This window comes from Lampetra planeri, chromosome 53 (assembly GCF_965212315.1).
Source record: "Lampetra planeri chromosome 53, kcLamPlan1.2.h2, whole genome shotgun sequence".
In the NCBI taxonomy this organism is placed as follows: Eukaryota; Metazoa; Chordata; class Hyperoartia; order Petromyzontiformes; family Petromyzontidae; genus Lampetra; species Lampetra planeri.
This window is the reverse complement of record NC_136159.1, coordinates 4049207-4068969: the sequence shown is the minus strand read 5'-3', so window position 1 is coordinate 4068969 and position 19763 is coordinate 4049207. Positions and strand designations below refer to the sequence as shown.

The 19763-nt window shown below is 48.5% G+C and overlaps 1 protein-coding gene across 1 annotated transcript in view; it reads right to left on the bottom strand.

Moving 5' to 3' along the window:
- Positions 1-4134: 4134 nt before the first annotated feature.
- Positions 4135-19763, bottom strand: part of MAU2 (MAU2 sister chromatid cohesion factor) — a 42294-nt gene continuing 26665 nt past the window's right edge. The window contains exons 15-18 of the mRNA XM_078617267.1: positions 16011-16122; positions 9293-9383; positions 6880-7007; positions 4135-4984 (exon numbers count right to left, since the gene is read on the bottom strand). Coding sequence (XP_078473393.1) covers positions 4910-4984; positions 6880-7007; positions 9293-9383; positions 16011-16122 — 406 coding nt within the window. The 3' untranslated portion in view covers positions 4135-4909. The remainder of the gene's footprint in view (positions 4985-6879; positions 7008-9292; positions 9384-16010; positions 16123-19763) is intronic.

The window sequence follows — 19763 nt, the reverse complement described above, 5'->3', positions numbered from 1 at the left end:
ACATAAGCATGGCGCACGTCATCAGTTTTTCTTCGGATTCCGTTCCGATGACGGAATCGATTCCAGACAGGGAATCACATCCGCCACCGGAATCAGAAGTATAAGGCCCATGCCAGAGGGCGCATGGCACAGTTTGGCATCAGCTATCGTAGAGTTGCGGTCGTGTTGCCATAGTTCTCTGCGGTGAGTACAATGCTTTGAAAACAAGCGCCGCTGCGCCTCTCTTGATAAAATCAACGCCCGACCGCTCGCACGCTCCGAGATTCCGCTGTGAATGGGACCCACACACTCTGCAACTTGCAGACGTCTCAGGAACGGGAATGGGTTCACCCTCTCGCATGCGACATTCTTTGAGCGGCAATTTAACCAAAGTGAGGGCGCAGCGGCGGCGTCCAAGCCGCACAAGCGCCAGCAACTTAACGTGGAATCTTACGGGCCCAGCGGCGCGCAGCTCACAAGGCAAAAAGAGAAGAAATCCCACCGGAGGCTCGCCGCGACCCATCATACCTCTAAGGGTTGAGAAAAAAGGTACACAACCGTGACCACTGTACGGCAAGTCGAAGGCCGAGGCCGCGTGTTATGAATAGAATCCACCATGCGGAGCTAACGAGCGGTAGGCACCGGGGGGCCGTCTGGCGGAGGTGAACGGCGGCGGCTCCGTCCACGTGAACGAGACGCCGTGTGAACGCCCGGACCCAAAAAACGGAGAGTGTTAACGGCGAGAAAGTGACTTTACCGAAATTAAAAAAATATATATGTATGCGCGCGTGTGCGGGCGTAAACACAAGCACGCGGCCACGCAACCTAAATTATATTACGTTGTGTAAATTTTTATTGTTTTTTTTTTTACATTTAGTTGCTGCACCTCCCCAACCGCAGAGGCAATTTCCAGCTGGTGAGAGTGAAGAACCACTGAGCTCATGACTTCGGGAAGGGAGGTCAAACCCTGGGTGATGGTTGTTGACCTTTAGGCCGTTTCGCTTACCAACTGGAAGAATAAAGAAAAAGGATTTTTTTTTTTATATTGCGTTGCAATGTTTACGTAAAAATATTTGATGAATTTACACAACTGCCCGTCGTCCTACCCAACACTGAAAAACGTAAAAAAAATATTGCCTCGTTAGTTGCACGTGAACCGAGTTCAGCCGCACGGAGCTGTTGCTGTGATTGCTGTTAGCGAGCGCCTATTAAGGCCTGTGTGGCGCAAACGTTAAGGTGGTGACGTTGCCAACACCACGCGCGCGCGAACGCCTGCACGTTTTCGTTTCCCTCCGCTGTGGATGTCTACAAACTGGAACGGGCGCTCGTTTAAGGCTGGGTGGACCTAGGGGAGGCCCAGGACGGGCGTAAACGCCACTTGCTGTCGACGCTGTGAATGGTGGCTGGAACTGATGCCGATGCGAGCACGCGCGGCAATGCATGTGCCAACTCCACATCAATGACCACTTGGGGCGGAATGAGGCATCATTTACGGATCAATATCGATTCTTACACGCACAGAATCGCAAGCGCATTAGTATCGATGTTGTTCCGATTCGCATTTTGACTTGTACGTAATGGGGCTTGAGTCGCACCTTTGCAGCCACTTGGGAGACGCTACCGTTCACCGAAACGTTTCAAACTCGATTTGTGAATTTAATCGGAACCTGATTCGCGTCAATTGAGGGGTGTCTTGGAAGCTGTTAACCCACATGCATTTCTCTTCAATAATCCCCACTAACTCAATTGAAACAATCTACAAGCAACGTGATAGATTATTTGATCGTATAATCTGCCCACAGGTGGACAAACAAGGGAACTTAACAATTCCACTTTTGTCATAAATTGAATCCGTTGCCTACCCGTGACAAAAGCTGACTTTTGAGATATGGCAGGTTACCAAGATTTTCCAGGACGCTCCTCAATGCGAACATCGGATCCCGGCTGATGATCGCTAGCCAGATAGGGGTTTAATAAACAGGGTGGTGGCAATGCAAGGCTTATAGTTATATTGAAACAATTCTCGTGAATGGAAATGAAAACCCAACAGCCACATTCATCCTTAAGTGGCGATGATGTCACCACGCCGCTTATGCCAGGCTAGGTGCACCGTGAGGCCATGTGAAGTGTTGAAGACTCGCCGATAGGAGGTGACGGGACAGACCAAGGTGTTATGCGTCAACTGAGATGACAGATGCACCACCTGTGCTCCCGACTGTGCCAACTTGAAAACCCAGGGCACCCACAACACAGACACCTCCCTCTCTTCCTGCAACAGACGCTGCTGCCTGTACAAACGTTAAGTGAATTTCGAACAAAAAAATTTAACTATACAACGGAAAGTGCATGCAAATGTCGTGAACTAAAAAACGTAACGTAAAATTAAATCGTCCAGAGCTTACGTGTTTTAATAAGTATTACCAGAATACAGTAGATAATAGCGTGTACTGCAGGGTCCCCCCGCATTCTACGGGGAACTTGCATGGAGCACGTGGGGGGGGGGAAGGGGGCGTAACGAGACGGCAACGGCGGGGGGAATGTCTGACGCTCCAGGTGACCGTCGTGAAACGCAAGGCCCGTCGCTCTTGCTGTGCGCGTTATCCCAAAGGATGGTAACGGCCGCTGCGGAACAGAACGGCCGATGGGCGTTCGCCGCGAGGTGCGGCCTCTAATGCCGATAGGAATTTCAACGCATTTGACTAGAATCCTGGGACTGATGAAATGAGTCACCAAAGGTTTTCCCTGCAGGGGTCAACTCTCCTGGACTGAACGACGAGGGTGCAGAGGGCCCAGAAAAATCCCGGGGTTGAAACGGCAAAGAGGGCGCACAAATGTTGATGCGGCTGTGACGACCCGAAACTGACACCAGATAAAAGTCCTGAAGTGCAATCGCCCTTGGTGCACGATTGTTGTAATCGAGGGCCCTGGGATTCTATCCCCACAAAGGACGAACTCTTTTAGTCTCGTTACTCAAACCGCTCGGAGCTCAACAGCTCAGGGTCGCTTTGTGGCTTTTCCCGTGAGTGATTTTTTTTTTTTAAGTCTGGAAATGTGTGGAAGGCACTGGGAGCCAATTCTGATGTAGGGTTTTCTCCAAACACGTCTCTGAATGTCCTCCAATTTTCGTCCATATTTCTTAAATGCTTTTTTTATTTCTCCATTTTTCAGTTATAAAACAAACAAACAAAAAAACCCAAGACAATTCAGGAACAATTGGAAAATTGACAAGCATTAATCTAGTGCCAAATTTGTTTATAATCCTTTACAACGAAGTTAGGTTTACTTAACATGCACGCTGTTGTCGCGCAGCTCAACTGCCCAGTGATGGCTTTGTCAATTACAGTTCATTAATGATTAATTCCAAACGGAGCGTGTGCATTTGTGCATTGGCAAATGGGGGCAAGCCTGGCATGGCAATCACTGCAAGGTCAACTCCACACAACGGACGATATTCATAAACACACCTGTCTGCCTAAAGTCAGCTGTAAGAGTACGACTGCCTTACCGTATTAAACACCAAAGGGGTTTATTTAATGTGGGACAGCCCAAAGGGACGCATATTTCCCTTGCAAGGGAGCCTTGTGAAGGAACAAATTGATGTTTTATATAAACCGTAAAATGCATTAATTGTTCCACTCACAAAAGTTAAATATTTACGGATAGCAAAATAAAATTAATTTATGGTATCTCATGTCCGAGGCTTCTGTCAAATGCATGAAAGAATTTTCAATAGTTGCGATTAATGCGTGCGTTTTTTACGGCGGTTAAAAACGATTGCTTTTTTGTAAAGTAATCACAAGTGAAGTGGGGATGAGTTCAGATTTAGAATCGTCAGATTTCGGATTTTATAGCCATTGCATTGAACCAAACAAAAGTGTCGCCGGATAGTTCAGATTTTTTTTTGGTACGGAGACCATAATTGTGTTTTTTTTCTTCTTCAGAAACAAAAAATGTAGAGATCGTCAGAAAATCGTGAGATTAAAACGTGACGTGGGTATCGATACCAAATTGCACGTCGCATTGAGCGCCAATTTTGCATGAATCAGTGCGCGCTTCCTTGTCCTCGGAGATTGCTAAAATGTCCTCGCCGCATGTGATTTTCGTTTGCTTTTCCGCGTGCTCCATACAATGTTCCAAGCCGGTCCCACGCGGGTAAAACCTTCAGCGAGCTATCTCGTATTTATTATATTTAAAAAAACAGAACAGGAAACTCCCTTGACAAATTGTGCCAACCAATCGCAGACAGCGGAGCAGCACGACGGAGAGAACTTAACTGAGTGTTAAAAATTTAGGGGGTGGGGGGGGGGCGCACAAATAAACAAAAACGTAACGAGACACAAAAGGGAATAGGTTAAATTATTTTTTTCCAATTTTTTTTTTACGTTTCGTCTTTTTCATATAAAAACTTTGTTAAAGCCAGCCCCATCCGCGCACACTTGCCAAAAAAAAATAGTGGGTAAATGGTACTGCACTTTATATAAACTTAAAACAGATAAAATTTATATATATTTATATTTCTGTCGTTCCGTTCACAAGCCAAGACCCTTTCTACGTGGCGCGTCGGTGGCGGTGGCGGTGTGGAGCGCGCCAAAACGACCGCCATTGCCGCTCGCGCACCATCACCGACCGCTCCTCCCCCACCATCCTCCAACATCGCCATCACCACCGTCGCCACCACCGTCGCCGTCACCACCGTTGCCAGCATGACCCTCGTAACTGGGAGTCCCGACACACAACCCCTTGAGAGCAAGGCGTTGCTCGTGCGCCAAACGGGCGGGCACTAGTTTCCACCAGCGTCCGCTTAGACGTGTCTCTCTCTCTCTGCGAGAGCTCGTGGCAGATTTTTTTTTAGTTTTTTTTTGTTTTGTTTTGAGCACCTGTGTCTCTTCTCACCCCTGTCCTTCTCCACTCGTCCGCCTTCCGGATCCGGCTACAACAAACTCGACAAGCTGGTGTTGGGCCCGTTCTGTGCCTGGTACTGCATGGGGAATGGTCCATCCGTCCACTGCTCGCACACAAAGATAAAGACAAAGATCCCCCACGTGGCATTAACAGACTGTTGGGGCAAGTATTGTTAGCGAGCACCTATCAAGGCTGGCACGACACACGAGGGGGTGGGTGGCCAACACCATGCCCAGCCACCTTTGCCTCCATAGTGGCGACGATTACACACCACACTCGGGATTCATTCGAGGCCGAGTCGACCTAGGGGAGTCTCAGGACCGGTTCAGATAATCGTCACTGTTGTTGGCCGTCAGCGGGTAATCGAACCCGTGTTGCCAGGTTTGTAGAGCAGTGCGCAAACCGCTACACGACCGCTCCACACACAAACACACGAGATCCCCCCACCAATCACCAGTTCAAGCCACGATGCACTGGGTGCGGTTTCAGGGCAACCTGCACCGAACAAGCAATAATTGCGAGCAACTATGGCAACTCGTGTGGCAATCAGACAGAGGAGGGGGGTTTCTTATCCTGGCGGCCCCCCGTGCCAGAGGGCTCGTGGAGCGACCCATCAACTCACGGCCCGTCAAGACACGATCAGACAGATCGGTCAGTTGAAGGAGACACAAACAAGAACTGGAGATGAAAGGACTTTAGACAAGAGAGGCAGAATAATGAGATGAGAGACTCGAGAGAGAGATGGGAGAGCTGGAGACAAGTCGGAACAGATTAGCGGCCACATGGACGGACCGCCTTGACGCAAAATGTGACGTCGTAACACATGACGTCACGTGGCCTGCCAGGGCACACGAATTTCACCGTGTGGCCGACCGGAAAACACAGCGGAAGATTGCCGACATACGAGCAACGGGAGCTGTGTCCAGCCAATGATAACAGAGTTGGTTGAAGAGTGTGCAGACTGCAAACCTGGGAGAGCCATTTGACCTCGGGCCTCCAAGTCTATTTTGGAATCTTAATTTGGGAGCTTTCGTGACTGCAGGAATTATTCTTTGGTTCTTTTCGGTTAAGTCACGTCTAAAAATAAAATAATAAATCAAAATAAAACAACACATTACGACGTTTCGATTGCAACACATTGCAATCGAAACGTCGTAATGTGTTGTTTTATTTTGACAACAATGTGTTGTTTTATTTTGATTTATTATTTTATTTTTAGACGTGACTTAACCGAAAAGAACCAAAGAATAGTCTATTTTGGAAGTTGCCATCTCGGTTGCTTACGAGCGGGGAGCAGCAATCAGCTTTGGGAAACGAATCATCCAATAATAGACCAAGGTACGGAACACCATTTACCATGATGACTGCCGACAATGATTGCCGCGAAATTGCCATGAGTGTCTCATGGCCTTTATAGATTATACGGGGAAGGTACTGGCGACGAGTTTCAACTAAGGCCAGAATGGCAAACAAGCGAGTGGTGTGGGTGAGCACCATGCTTGCTCGGACGCCTTTGTCTCCCCACTGCCGATGTTCACCAACTGCTCGTTTAAGGCCGAGCCAACATAGTGGGATGGAGCGGTGGCACAGTGGTTAGCTCACTATATTTTGAACCCAACAACCCGAATTTGGTTATGATGGGATTACTATGCCAATCGGGGATTACACCAATCATTGCAACGATTCCAATGATAAACCGTCACTCGAACTCCGATCATCAACCGCAGCGGCGGCTTTTGGCCAGCCATCGAACAAAGAGGGTCACCGCACCGAGCGCTTTCAGATGCGCTACTGCAGCAGTCTGGAATGCTCTTCATTCCGATATTCGAAAGCCACCGGAGCTATTCACTTTTCAATCTTGATTTAAAACTAATTTAAAACTAATTGCGTTTGTTGTCCTTCCCCTCGCGCCTCCGATTAGCGCAGTTGGCCACGTACGGTTCGAAAGAAGCTCAACGTACACACAAACACAAACAACGCAAACGATGATGGTCTCACGTTAATGAGGTTGTGCTCGGGCAAGCTGCAGGCCTCGATGTGGTCATTGAGGAGCTGCTGCGAGAAGTTCTGATGCATCTGCGATGCTTCGTGCGCCTCCAAGCTGTTGCCGCACGCCTTGTTCAGATCTGAGCACGGGGGAACAGAATAAGAAACATCGTCGTCATGGGCCGAGATAAATTGACTGCTGGATGGTGGCCTCACACACCATGCTCCTCTGTCAGCCACGCTTTCGGCAAAAAACTTTCGGAGATCGGACCTTTTCGGACCGTGGCTCTCAGATATGGAACGCTCTCTGTGCCCGACCACTGAGATTTTCCTATTTAGAAAGAAACTAAAAACCTACGTATTGTCTATGATATGTTAGATATGTTAGAGATGTTTTCTCTTTCTCTACGGTGCTCTGAAGCCCTTTGATGGGTCTGCTGTGCCTTATGAAAACGTAAACAATATTAATAATAACCAAGGCCTCGCCAAGTCGTCACCAGCTCTCACCATCTTTTGCGATTCTAAGATTCCGCCCTGCACCTGCGCACGAGCCGAATTCCGTCGCTCCAGAACAACGAAGGCTTTCGTAAAGAAAAAAAAAACAACAAAGCGCCGGATGCAGCAAAAAAAAAAATGTCGTCTCTTTTCAGCCGAGCGCTGGGCTTGAATTTTGCTCGTCTCCACTGACAAGTCCTGAGATGGTGAAACAAACAAAACAGAATGTTCGGGAGACGTTGTGGAGGTGATCCTTCATGGACTGCCAGCAGCAACACCTCTGTCCATCAGGGGTTCTCGGTCAGCATGAGTTTCACCTCCCCACCTCTCACACCCCACCACCTAAACTGCCATTTGGGCGAGCCCATCAACTGTTATGACAGCTATTGCAACTCTCCCCAACAGGACTATGACCTCGAGTAAAAATGTTATTTGCTCAGAGCAATGGCATTTTCTTAACTCTTTTTCAATTTTGTATTCCCCGCCACTTAAATTCCAATTGCGCTATAGGCATTAAGTCATGACCCCGAGTGTCCATTCAGAACTATGAGATATTCGTGCATCAGCCCGTATCAGAGAACGGCCCGAGGAAAGTGAAATCATAGTACTTCTGGAGATCCCTTCGAGTGATTTCTTATCCACATGACATTTCTAGCCACCCTACGACAGAGTCGTGTTCGTGAGCTGAAGGTCAAACAGACAATGTTCAATTCCCAGTGCTCGAGTTTAGCCAAATTCAGCACAGAACCAACATTTTATATGTTTTTTTTGTGCGGTCATTGGCAACTGGGTGGAGATTATAAACGCACTACATTCGAAAACTCAGGCCAATCACACGTAAAGCTACGCAAGTCTATGGGTTTCTATGTGAGCCTATGAGTCTCCTGTGTAAGTCTATGGGTCTCTGTGTAAGTCTACGGGTCTCCTGTGTAAGCCTATGGGTCTCTGTGTAAGTCTATAGGTCTCTGTGTAAGTCTATGGGTCTCTGTGTAAGTCTATAGGTCTCTGTGTAAGTCTATGGGTATCTGTGGAAGCCTACGGGTCTCTGTGTAAGCCTATGGGTCTCTGTGTAAGCCTATGGGTCTCTGTGTAAGTCTATGGGTCTCTGTGTAAGCCTATGGGTTTCTGTGTTAAGCCAATGAGCTCACTGCACTTGAGAAACCCGGTTTATTCACAGGCTGCTGAAACGTGGATTTGAAGCCAGGGTCTCCGTTTTGCTGTCTCGGTGCTCTGACCCCTAAGGACACCCTGACACCTCTCACAGAAACCGCATTAATATTGTGACGAACAAAGTCGTGCTACCACTGCACCCACTGAGAAAATCAATTGACTCAAGCCTAAAATGGCGAGATGGAAACCCACAATGCCTGCCCGACAACCTTTCTGTACTCTTTGGTTCTTTCGGTAAAGTCACGTAGGTAGAAAAATAAAATAAAACATAAAATAATAATAGCCTTTCTGTATTACGCCTGTTGACGTCCGATATATCCTGCCGAGTGGCACAGTGTCCATTAACAGCTGCACGCACTAGCATTTCTCACAAGCGCCGCATGGACCCCAAGTGACCGGCACGCAATCCATTCATACAACGACGGCGGTGTTGTTGTTGTTGTTTCGATGAATGACAGTGACGCCGACGATGCTGTGAATTGCCAGCGACGGCGATGATACTTTTTCATAATGATGGTGACGATACTCGCCGTTTAACGACATCTTTCATAATTCCGTTTACAACGATGACGACAACGTTGCGAATGAGGACGGTAACGATCGCGCCGTGGTCAACGCCGACGATCGTGCTGTCGGCGACACCGAAGTTGACGGTGGCGATGCCATCGTTTGTGACACCGACGCGGTTAACAAAAGGCGAGGACGGTGGCGAGGACGGCCACTGCGTCACCCTCCTCCACCCCTCCCCGTCCACACTCACCTCTGAGGAGAGCCGATGACCACAGCTGCACGGACACGTCGGGGATTTTGCTGGCGAGCTGCATGGCCGGTACCACCATGTTATTGCTTTCCTGTAAAACAGCGCACAATGACGAGTTTTAGCCTTGAACAGACTGCTGCGGACAAGTGCTGTTAGTGAGCACCATTTATTAATTTTTTTAAGCCAACGCGAGCCTGGTACAGAGCATCGATCACAGAACAAGGAGTGGTGGTGGGGGGGGGGGGGCAGAAATTCGAAAAACAAAGTCCAAGATCAGCAAGGCAGGGCTTAGTGAAGAGGGGCGCGGATTGGGCTCACTGCCCCAGGTGGGGGGGGGGGGGGGCTCTAGCAGAGAAGTGAAAGTTCATATGGGGGAGGGGGGGGGCAAAGAGGAACGTAATTAACATAAAGGGGAGGAAGGGGGACGGGAAAGAGGGGGGGGGGGCGATAAGCACTATTTTCGAAGACCGACGCGCCGCAACAGGATCTGGGCATGCCCATGACTTAGTTCAGATACGCTTTACCGATAGAGTTGGCCGTGAGCGGGCATCAAACTCAGCCGAGTTGCCATAGGAATGTGGAATTTCGAGGTGGCCAAAAGGCTCAAGAGGTCAGAGTGCCACGCCAGCACAGCAGATACCTGGGTTCGACTCCAGGCAGCTGCCCACAATGAAACCAGGTTAACAAGTTTGGAGAATTGATGTTCTCAACCTGGTGAATCATTGCTTTTATAGCTTTATTTTGGTGATTTTCGAAAAGTTTTTCGGTTTGGCCATGTTTGTTTCTTGTAGTACAGAGTTAGACCGATGGCCTTATTCTAAGTTGTCTTGTGGTTGTTGTTGTTTGACTTGCATCCCACTGGGATTTTTGCACACAGTGTTGGTGTACGGTGCTTTTTCTGCAATATTTAGCTGTCACTATAAGATGTTTTCTTGTTCATGTGTTTTGTTTGTTGCGGTTGCACCTGATTCAAGAGCCGAATGGCTCACAGGGCTATACCTAATAAATGAACTTGAACTTGACTACACCAAAAATAAATATTCAGTTATATTAAACTTGGTTCTCCACCTGATTTGGCCAAATTTCACCGGGTAGGAATAGGCTGCCCACTACGGTGTAGACTGGAGTTCGATGAAGGGATCTCAGAGGTAGTTCTACGACATCTTCTTCTGCGGGTTGTTCTCTGAACACCGAGAGTTGCACCGCGATTCTTTGTCGCGTGACGCGACGCCGACCGCACAATCTGGATAAAGTGTTGGGACTTCTGACGGATGATACCAGTAATGACGCCAAGCCAATCCAGGTACGTAGCCACTAGGGACTTCGAATACTAGAAATCACACACACACACACACTGTGCACACAGCACATGCGACCGTACTACTATCCTGCTCCATGACTGCGAGGCACATCCAGCATACTGCACTACAGAAATTGATAATATTTAATATGCTTAGAAAGTTCAAGTTAGGTTTACAGAATTACAGCCTTCTTAAGCTTTGCTGAAAAAAGGAGGAAACCCCACCCTCAGGCTTGTGTCTAGATAGCAACCACTACACAATTCGTAACAGCGGAATAAAGAAGCCTGGCTTTGTTTTAGCCCGCGATTACAAAGTTCAATTTGTAAAAACGCTCGGGTGTTGACTGCACTGAGCCAAGAGGTTAAAGGTCGAGACAAAGAAACTCACTGCCCGAGCGAGTGACGGGGGCCGCCGGATCGTCACATTACAACATTTCAGAATTAGATTTTTGTTTTGGGGGGGGGGGGGGGGGGTTAGGTGTTAGGCCACGTAGTGAATGATCCGACAAAATTTGTGTGTCACCGAGGCCCTCCGCCACCCGACGATGATGACGCAACCAAACGAATTCAACCGTCACGTGGGGCGCAACGTCGGGCAACCGTGCCGAAAACAGCACGCAGCTCAACCGCGAAAACTGGCGCGGCGGTATTTTGCCAGTGCCGTCGGGGTCGTTAGTCTAGGGCGTGCGTGTGTGCGAAACAATAAAATAAAGGTCAGTTTACCCTGCGGACACAAAAGATCCCCCCGAGCAATTCTTGGATAATGGGGCGCAGGGTTTAACGGTAGAGTTCTGGTGAAAATTCTCAGCGGGTCAATAAAATGTCGCTGGTTTCTCTCTAATTGGCTTATCACAGTGGGTGGAAAACGATAGCAATCCTCCCCTTGAGAGACCCGGTGTCACGGAGGAAGAAGAAATTGCACTGCCTTGCATGGGTCTGCAGCGAGCATTAATATCGTCAAATAAATAAATCCATCAGTCTCATGCAGGCCGTGCATGGAAGAGTTTATTCAAATTTGCAAAACCACCACAGGGTTATGTTTTCTGATTAGATTTTCTATTAATGCATGCTTGTATTTTTTTTCCCCCCAACTCAAAACAATCAGATTTCATCGCATGCGCCCAGCTGGTAATCTCTTTTTTCCATCCGTTTAGCGAATACACAAAGTGGACGTGCTGCAATGCGCAAATATCGGCGCCCCACTTCAAGGACCAAAGTCAGACCGTCGCCAAGCCCTAGCGAGCACAATGAGGGCAGCAATCATTTCCACTTGCGGCCCTGAGAAAGTTGTGGAAATTACACATTCCTATGGCGAGGGCCAGCTTGTCCATAGGACAACTGTTGATTTCCCACAAAGTGGTATTCATTCATTTTATAGACTCATTAGAGAGATGATAGCGTGGGTCGACTCACCCAACCGGGATTTAAACTCACGACCTTGCGAGGGTGCGTCACGTGCGTTACTCTATAAACGATTAAAAACTATTTTTTATTTTACCAAACAGAGCTAAATAGCTCTTTTTCAGAAGCGACATGGCCAAAAATGATAGCCCAACGAAGTGGTCGATCATGTGGAAGCAGTTAAATACTCAAAATGCATATTTCGGAAATGTGGAAGGAAAACCGGAGGACCGGCATAAAAATCCACGCGACCACGGGGAGAACATGCAAACTTCATACAGCCGTCAGGGTCCGGATCAAACCCACGACCTCTTGCATACCTGGCAAAGTCATTCACATCTCGCAGTGGTGCCCGGCTGACTTGTGGGCCCAATAACAATCAGACGGCACAACTCATGCAACCCATGGGGGGGGGGGGGGGGAGGACTATAATCGTAGCAGGAGAACCATTGCACGACGGCCTGTGCAGTTGCCTGATTCGTCTTTTTCCACGTTTTGCGAGTGGCAGTTTTACCATCAGTTACGCCTTTCTGATCAAAGACACAAAGATGAGCTATACCGCACTAAAATCTGCCCTACGAATTGAAATCCAAATCTTAGAATAAGTCAAAAGGCGACAAAAACTTTGCTGTTATTTTGTAGATACATGCAAGGAATGTGTGTCCCGGGCTGACATGATTTAAAAGCTTGCTTAGCAATCAAAACATATTGTTTTAAGTGACAGTGACGTTGAGTGTTAGGCACAATGCTCAAGTGCCGCCCAGTGAAGGCAGAGCCATCCATACCAGAGCCTCCCCTCCTGTGCTAAGAGGTCAGCGACTCGTGACCCCGCTGGCTACGAGGCATGTATTGCTTAAGTGATTCGAATAATTGTCAAGATTCATCAAATCAACGACGGTCGCTCCTTCTCCCCTGCGGCTCTCTCCACAGGATGGAACTCCTGGGGCTTGTCCACCACCTCCACCAACCCACACCGACCAGTGTGGTGAAGTATGGTCAAATAATTCCCACCGTGAATGACACAGTGTGGGGGGCGAGGTGGGGGGGGGGTGAGGAGGCCTGCATCCAGTCCATTCCAGGAGAGGGGACAAAATATATATAAAAAAATATAATCACACGATTGTTTACGCTGAGGCTCTGTCCTCCCTCCTGTAACAGAGCCCAGCTGCGCTGCTGTCGTCACAGGAGTGGTCAGCGTGAGTGACACCGCCTCGCACAACGCATAATTGCGGTGGGCTAATGCGCGCGGGTAAACTAATTTGGCAGCACAGCAGATCGGATTATTGGATCGCCTTTCACCCCTGCACACCCCCCCCCCCACCCCCTTCTGCCCGGCGCGGCACCGTAAAATCGCACTTCCGCTCATCGTATTGAATGTCCCCCGCATCAACGGCGTTCCGTACGATGCGCGTCCGGACTTTCACATCGCTTGCCGCGAGTCACCCGGGGGTGGGGGGGGGGCTATATTTAAAGACGGGCGCCAAGTCAGGCGGCAGAGGAGTCGGCGATATTAACGCACCGACAACGCAAAGACAAACAGATATTTTATCTCGTACGCGCACGCACCCCAGGCTGTGCAAATGGTCCAGATGCTCCTCACGGCTGATGCTAGCCAGCCATCCGTGGCTGGAAAGCGAGAACTCGGGTCGCCAGGTTCATGGAGCGGTGCGCAAACTATTGCGCCACCGTTTCCCCTATTACAACTGTGCATATCCAAAATACTTTCCTGCTTTGTGGTTTCTGTGTGTGCCAGATTATCGATTAAGGTGTTAACATCATCACCACGAAGTAATATCTGTAACTGTATAAGTCAAGACATGAAAACAGAACCCAGTAACTAAACAAGAAGGAACTTCATGGCAGATATCATCAGACAATGAGTAGCTCATTATAGAATGTGGCAAGCGAGTATTGGAGATGGAATCACTAAAGAGGTGTGCATTATGAAGGATAGGGTCAGCAACCTTGAGGTTGGGAATGAAATGTGGCAGGAGGAGGAGGAGGTTGTGTGGGTAGTGGAGGAAGGGGCAAGGCATCAAGAAACGCAGAAGTTTGTGACTAAGGGGAAGACCCCAAAGCCAGATGGGGGTGATGATGATGCGACTCTAAAGAGAGGTCGTGGCAGGGCTTGTTCACTTTGGTAACACATGGGGGAAAACCTCAAATCAGAGAGTGGTGATGAGACTGTAAAAGCAGCCCTTGGAAGCGGGGGTGACGACTCTGCAATGGCCGTGGGATCTAGCAGGAGGAAGGAATCGATGGCGCGGTGTGGTTACACCGACGGAATTGACCGGCGATGACCTCTTTTGGCCCCGACACAGCCGAACGTTCTAAGTTCGATGGCGCCGGAGAGAAAAACGACTCTTGGGAGAATTTGCGGACGAGGACCGACGCACCGCCTCTCCCCCCCCCCTCCTCCTCCTCCCCCCCTCCATCTCCGGAGGGCTCCGAGAAAATAACATTTTGTTTTTAAAAATTGTAAGTAAAAAAAAACTAAGCAAAAATTTTAACGCATGGGAAAAGCGTACGGATGCCTTCAAAAAAGGAGACTCGTCAATTTGCAGGACAGGAATAGCTGGCGCACGGGAGAAGGGCACCCTGCACGGGAACCGCATTTAATTGGAAGCTAGGATCAGCAAGATCGGGTCATGGCGAGCCTCCGCCACTCATTATTTTGTTACCGCCCCCCCCCTCCCCGCCGCTGATTAAATTCCGATTGTGCTCCAAGAAGAAGAAGATGACAACGACACCTCTAAACTCCCCCCCCCCCCACTCCGATCCTTATTTAGAACTCTCACGTGGGAGCAGCTTTAAAACGTCACGTCGTGTCAGAACGACGATGCAAGGCAACGTCGTATAGACGACTCGGGAAATCACGTCAGCCGTCATTTTTTAATGTGATTGCACGGCAATAAATCCAATGCATACATTATCAGCGGATGTTTTTGTTTGCATGTTCACCGCTTACGTTGGTCAATGCGGACATGACTCCTTGCAAAAGGTTTCTATTTGGTGTTTCAACATCTTAACACCTGTTGTATTGCAAGAAAGGGTAAAAACCTATTCTTCTTTTTTTCATATCCAATACATGTAATAATAATTCTCAGAGCAAGAATTCTGCCAAATCAAGTGACAAGCCAAACTAAGATGATATTTTCAGCAATAATTTGAGAAACCGGTTTAATCACAGATGACTGGAACCCCGGAATAATTATTTTCACTCCCAAAAGGCACCCAAATTACAGCTTCGATTGAACACGACCTGCCAATTCTCAGAACACTTAAACTCGGCGTGGATTTAAAGAGCATCCAACTTCAGTGCAGCGATGAATATAGGCATCTTTTCTTGGGCGGTGGTTATAATTTCGAGGCAGCACATGTTTCAAGAAGGCCCTCTGCTGTCCAAAAGCTGCACCAGCAGTGTTATCCACCACTCAACTTTACATTCCTATCAGCTTGGAAGGGCCTGGCTCCATCACTCGCCATGCAACCGACCTCCTGTTCGTCGTGCAGCTACGCACCAATCGCGACGCCACCACTCCCAACGCCGGCACAAACAACGACCGCCATTCGCCACTTAATGGCCGGTTGCGTTCTGTGCCCAGGTTTGGCTCACTTTGAGGTGTGCACTTATTGCAAAGGTAAAGATCCTCCATATAGCTTTACCAGATTGTTGGGGCAAGTGCTGTTAGCGAGCGCCTATGAAGGCTGGCACGGCACATGTGCGAGTGGGTGGCCAACACCACGCCCGGCCGCCATCGTCTCCCCAGTGGCGATGTTTACACATCGCATCAAGTACTCGTTTGAGGCAGAGTCGACATCGGGGAGGCCGAGGACCAGTTCAGATAATTGTGACCTGGTGTTGGCCATGAACTGGAATTTAACCCGGGTCACCGGATTCGTAGTGCAGCGTGTTAACTGTTCCACTACCAGTTGCCGCACACACGCACATAAACACACGCGCGCGCACGCACATACACACGCGCGCGCGCGCACACACACGCACACACTGCTTACTCTGTGATTTCCCAGCGAGTAGAAGATGTGCCCCAGCAGCACGAGTGAACACGCCGTCAGTCTGTTCAGATCCTCCGCGTTCGACATTTTCAACGTCTCTCTGAGAAACCGTCTGTCAGGTGGGCAATGGGAGCACGTCATCACCGTTACCACGCGCCCATCTGATGTCACAAGTGCAGGTCACGCGAGACGTGCAAACAGCATCAGCCTCTTAACTAGTCATAGGTTCACAGCCCACACCAGAGTAAGAGATAGGCCTCGGCAAGGTAAGGTAAAAGTTAAACGGTAAAAAAAACAAGAGAAACTTTACCCTACCTTTTAACCTTACCACAATACAATCGCGCTACCCTACCTTTTACCCTTTAGCAGGTAAGGTAAAAGGTAAAAAAAGAACGAGCCTACCTTTACATTACCTTTTACCCTTATCCCATACAAATTTCGCGATTACAGGATAATTACTGGAATAAAAAACGTGGAAATTTTTTTTACCGATAAATGCTAGTTAGAGCGCTTTATTCATTTTTCGATTTAAAGCTTTCGTGACTGCAGAGATTCATCTTCTTGGTTCTTTCGGTAAAGTCACATAGAATGGAAATAATAAAATAATAAAAATTAAATATCATAAAATAATTCTCACGACGTTTCGGCCACAACGCAAGCAGCCGTCCTCAGGTGAAGACCAGGTCTGTCGGGGAAACAGCGTCTGAATGAAACAGCACCATGCTTGGAGCGTATATTTAATCTGGGTTGGAAGGGGGGGAAAGGGCGCCTTGACAAAATAATTTGCATATCAAGAGGAATTTAGCATATTTATGGGAAATGCAGGTATGTGATTAGTACTACTTATGCCCGTGCATTATGCAGGATTAGCAGCATCAAAAGGAGGGGATATGGGAAATGCAGGTATGTGATTAGTACTAATTATGCCCGTGCATTATGCAGGATTAGCAGCATCAAAAGGAGGGGATAGGGGTAGCATTAATAAAGGGAAGGAGTGTTAATAGTATGTAGCTGCAGTAACTAAAACCACCACGTAAACAACTAAAGTATAAACTACATAGTATCATCAGTATACTAAATATACTCTACAATAAGCTGAGTTACTAACAGTAAGTAATGCATTACAATTCTACGTCGTAAAAAATATAATATGCTTCCATCTAAACTTTATTCTCTTATATCACACGAGTCTACACCGTACTATATACTGCCATAGACAAACCCAACATTAAATTATATACTGTAGACAGGATGTAGAGTGGAGTTTGTCTGGTGCCAGGATGTAGAGTGGAGTTTGTCTGGTGCCAGGATGCAGAGTGGAGTTTGTCTGGTGCCAGGATGTAGAGTGGAGTTTGTCTGGTGCCAGACAAACTCCACTCTACATCCTGGCACCATACAAACTCCACTCTACATCCTGGCACCATACAAACTCCACTCTACATCCTGGCACCAGACAAACTCCACTCTACATCCTGGCACCAGACAAACTCCACTCTACATCCTGGCACCAGACAAACTCCACTCTACGTCCTGGCACCAGACAAACTCCACTCTACATCCTGTCTACAGTATATAATTTAATGTTGGGTTTGTCTATGGCAGTATATAGTACGGTGTAGACTCGTGTGATATAAGAGAATAAAGTTTAGATGGAAGCATATTATATTTTTTACGACGTAGAATTGTAATGCATTACTTACTGTTAGTAACTCAGCTTATTGTAGAGTATATTTAGTATACTGATGATAGTATGTAGTTTATACTTTAGTTGTTTACGTGGTGGTTTTAGTTACTGCAGCTACATACTATTAACACTCCTTCCCTTTATTAATGCTACCCCCTATCCCCTCCCTTTGATGCTGCTAATCCTGCATAATGCACGGGCATAAGTAGTACTAATCACATACCTGCATTTCCCATATCCCCTCCTTTTGATGCTGCTAATCCTGCATAATGCACGGGCATAAGTAGTACTAATCACATACCTGCATTTCCCATAAATATGCTAAATTCCTCTTGATATGAAAATGTTTTTGTCAAGGCGCCCTTTCCCCCCCTTCCAACCCAGATTAAATATACGCTCCAAGCATGGTGCTGTTTCATTCAGACGCTGTCTCCCCGACAGAACTGGTCTTCACCTGAGGACGGCTGCTTGCGTTGTGGCCGAAAAGTCGTGATAATTATTTTATTATGTTTTATTTTTATTATTTTATTATTTCCATTCTACGTGACTTCACCGAAAGAACCAAGAAGACGCTTTATTCATATAGAATACTCTCAAATCGGGCGTTTAGGCTGTCGACAACACCGTCCTCCATAACCTCCTCGTCCCAGTCGTCTTGGTCGATGGCGATCTCATCAACAACATGATCAAGTTCGTCATTGCCATCATCCTTGGACGGACGACAGACAATAAGATCCTGCGCCGTTCCAGCCCAGTTAGACGGAACCTTCAGGCAGCCGGCCGTGATCCATGAGCACAAGCACATGGACTTTATGAAGAGCGTCATTGACAGCGACTGGCGAACGCATGTGAACTCCTGGCCGGCTCCGCTATTCGCACGTTCACAGGGAGTTGAGGTTGCTGGCGCTCCGAAGTAGTCGCAGGCCATCTTGTAGTGGGCGGGGAGCAGCTCTTTGCGGAGAAACCACCACTGCATTACGTCAATGAAGGCGCTGGCGGTCGTGACGCCCATGCTCAAAAAACGATCGACTTCATCGCCGTCGTCTATGGAGTTGCCGACGTTGCTGAACAGGGTGCTGAACAGCGACCGCTCCTCCATATGGGCAGCAACTGCCGTCGGCGAGATCATGAGCACGTCCGAGTAGCGATGCTGCAGGACAGAGCGGATTGTGGCCTTCCGTGTAGCCAGCTCGTCTTGGTCTGTCGTTTTCGGCAGCTGTAGATTCAAGTAGGATGCCACAATGGCGGGTTCCTGAACCCGTAGGTGGCGGTACCGCACCAGTTCGGCCTTCATCCCCATCGCAGTCAAGGGCTCATCGATCGCTGAGGGCGGCTTCACCGTGATCGCATTGACGAACGAGGTGCTCCATCGTCACCGGCATGAGATCCAATGTCGAATTGTGGTCTGCCGACAACGAGGCCATGACCTGGCGCGGCATCTGGAAGCGCGCCATGATAATGTCCAATGGGACACGCTTCTTGATGGCGTCGTCGACCATGTCAAACGTCGAATGCCACCTGGTCGGCGAGTCCTGGTGCGTCGGCTCCTTGCAGGCGAGCTTGGCGATCTCAGCCTCGCGGCGGTACGACTGCCGGACGACCTTGCTGCACCTGATATTGACGAGCGCCTTGCGCAGTTCGGCATTTGTTGACTTGATCAGTTTTAGAACTTGGACGACACCGATCTGGACAGAATGATCCGCACATCGAATATGGTGGCAAGCCCCCAACTGCTCATATCTGGCGTCCACGTTGACCAGGGCGAACAACGTCTTGACAGCACTGTTCGCATCGGAGCCATTGTCGCTGGTGACAGCGAGCAGCTTGGTCGAGATATTGTGCCCGAGGCTTTGGAGGTGCTCGAACAGAGCGGCCCCAATGCGCTTGCCGACACCCCTTCCGGACTGCACATCGAGGATTGTCAGCAGCATGGAATTTGACGCACCAGATTTGCTGTCGATCAAGTGCACCGTGACCATCCAAAATCCCTTCAGGTTGCGGTTCGACCACCCGTCGATGGTGAGCGAGATGGCGACGTCCAGGTTGGAGAAGAACGCCCCGACGATGGG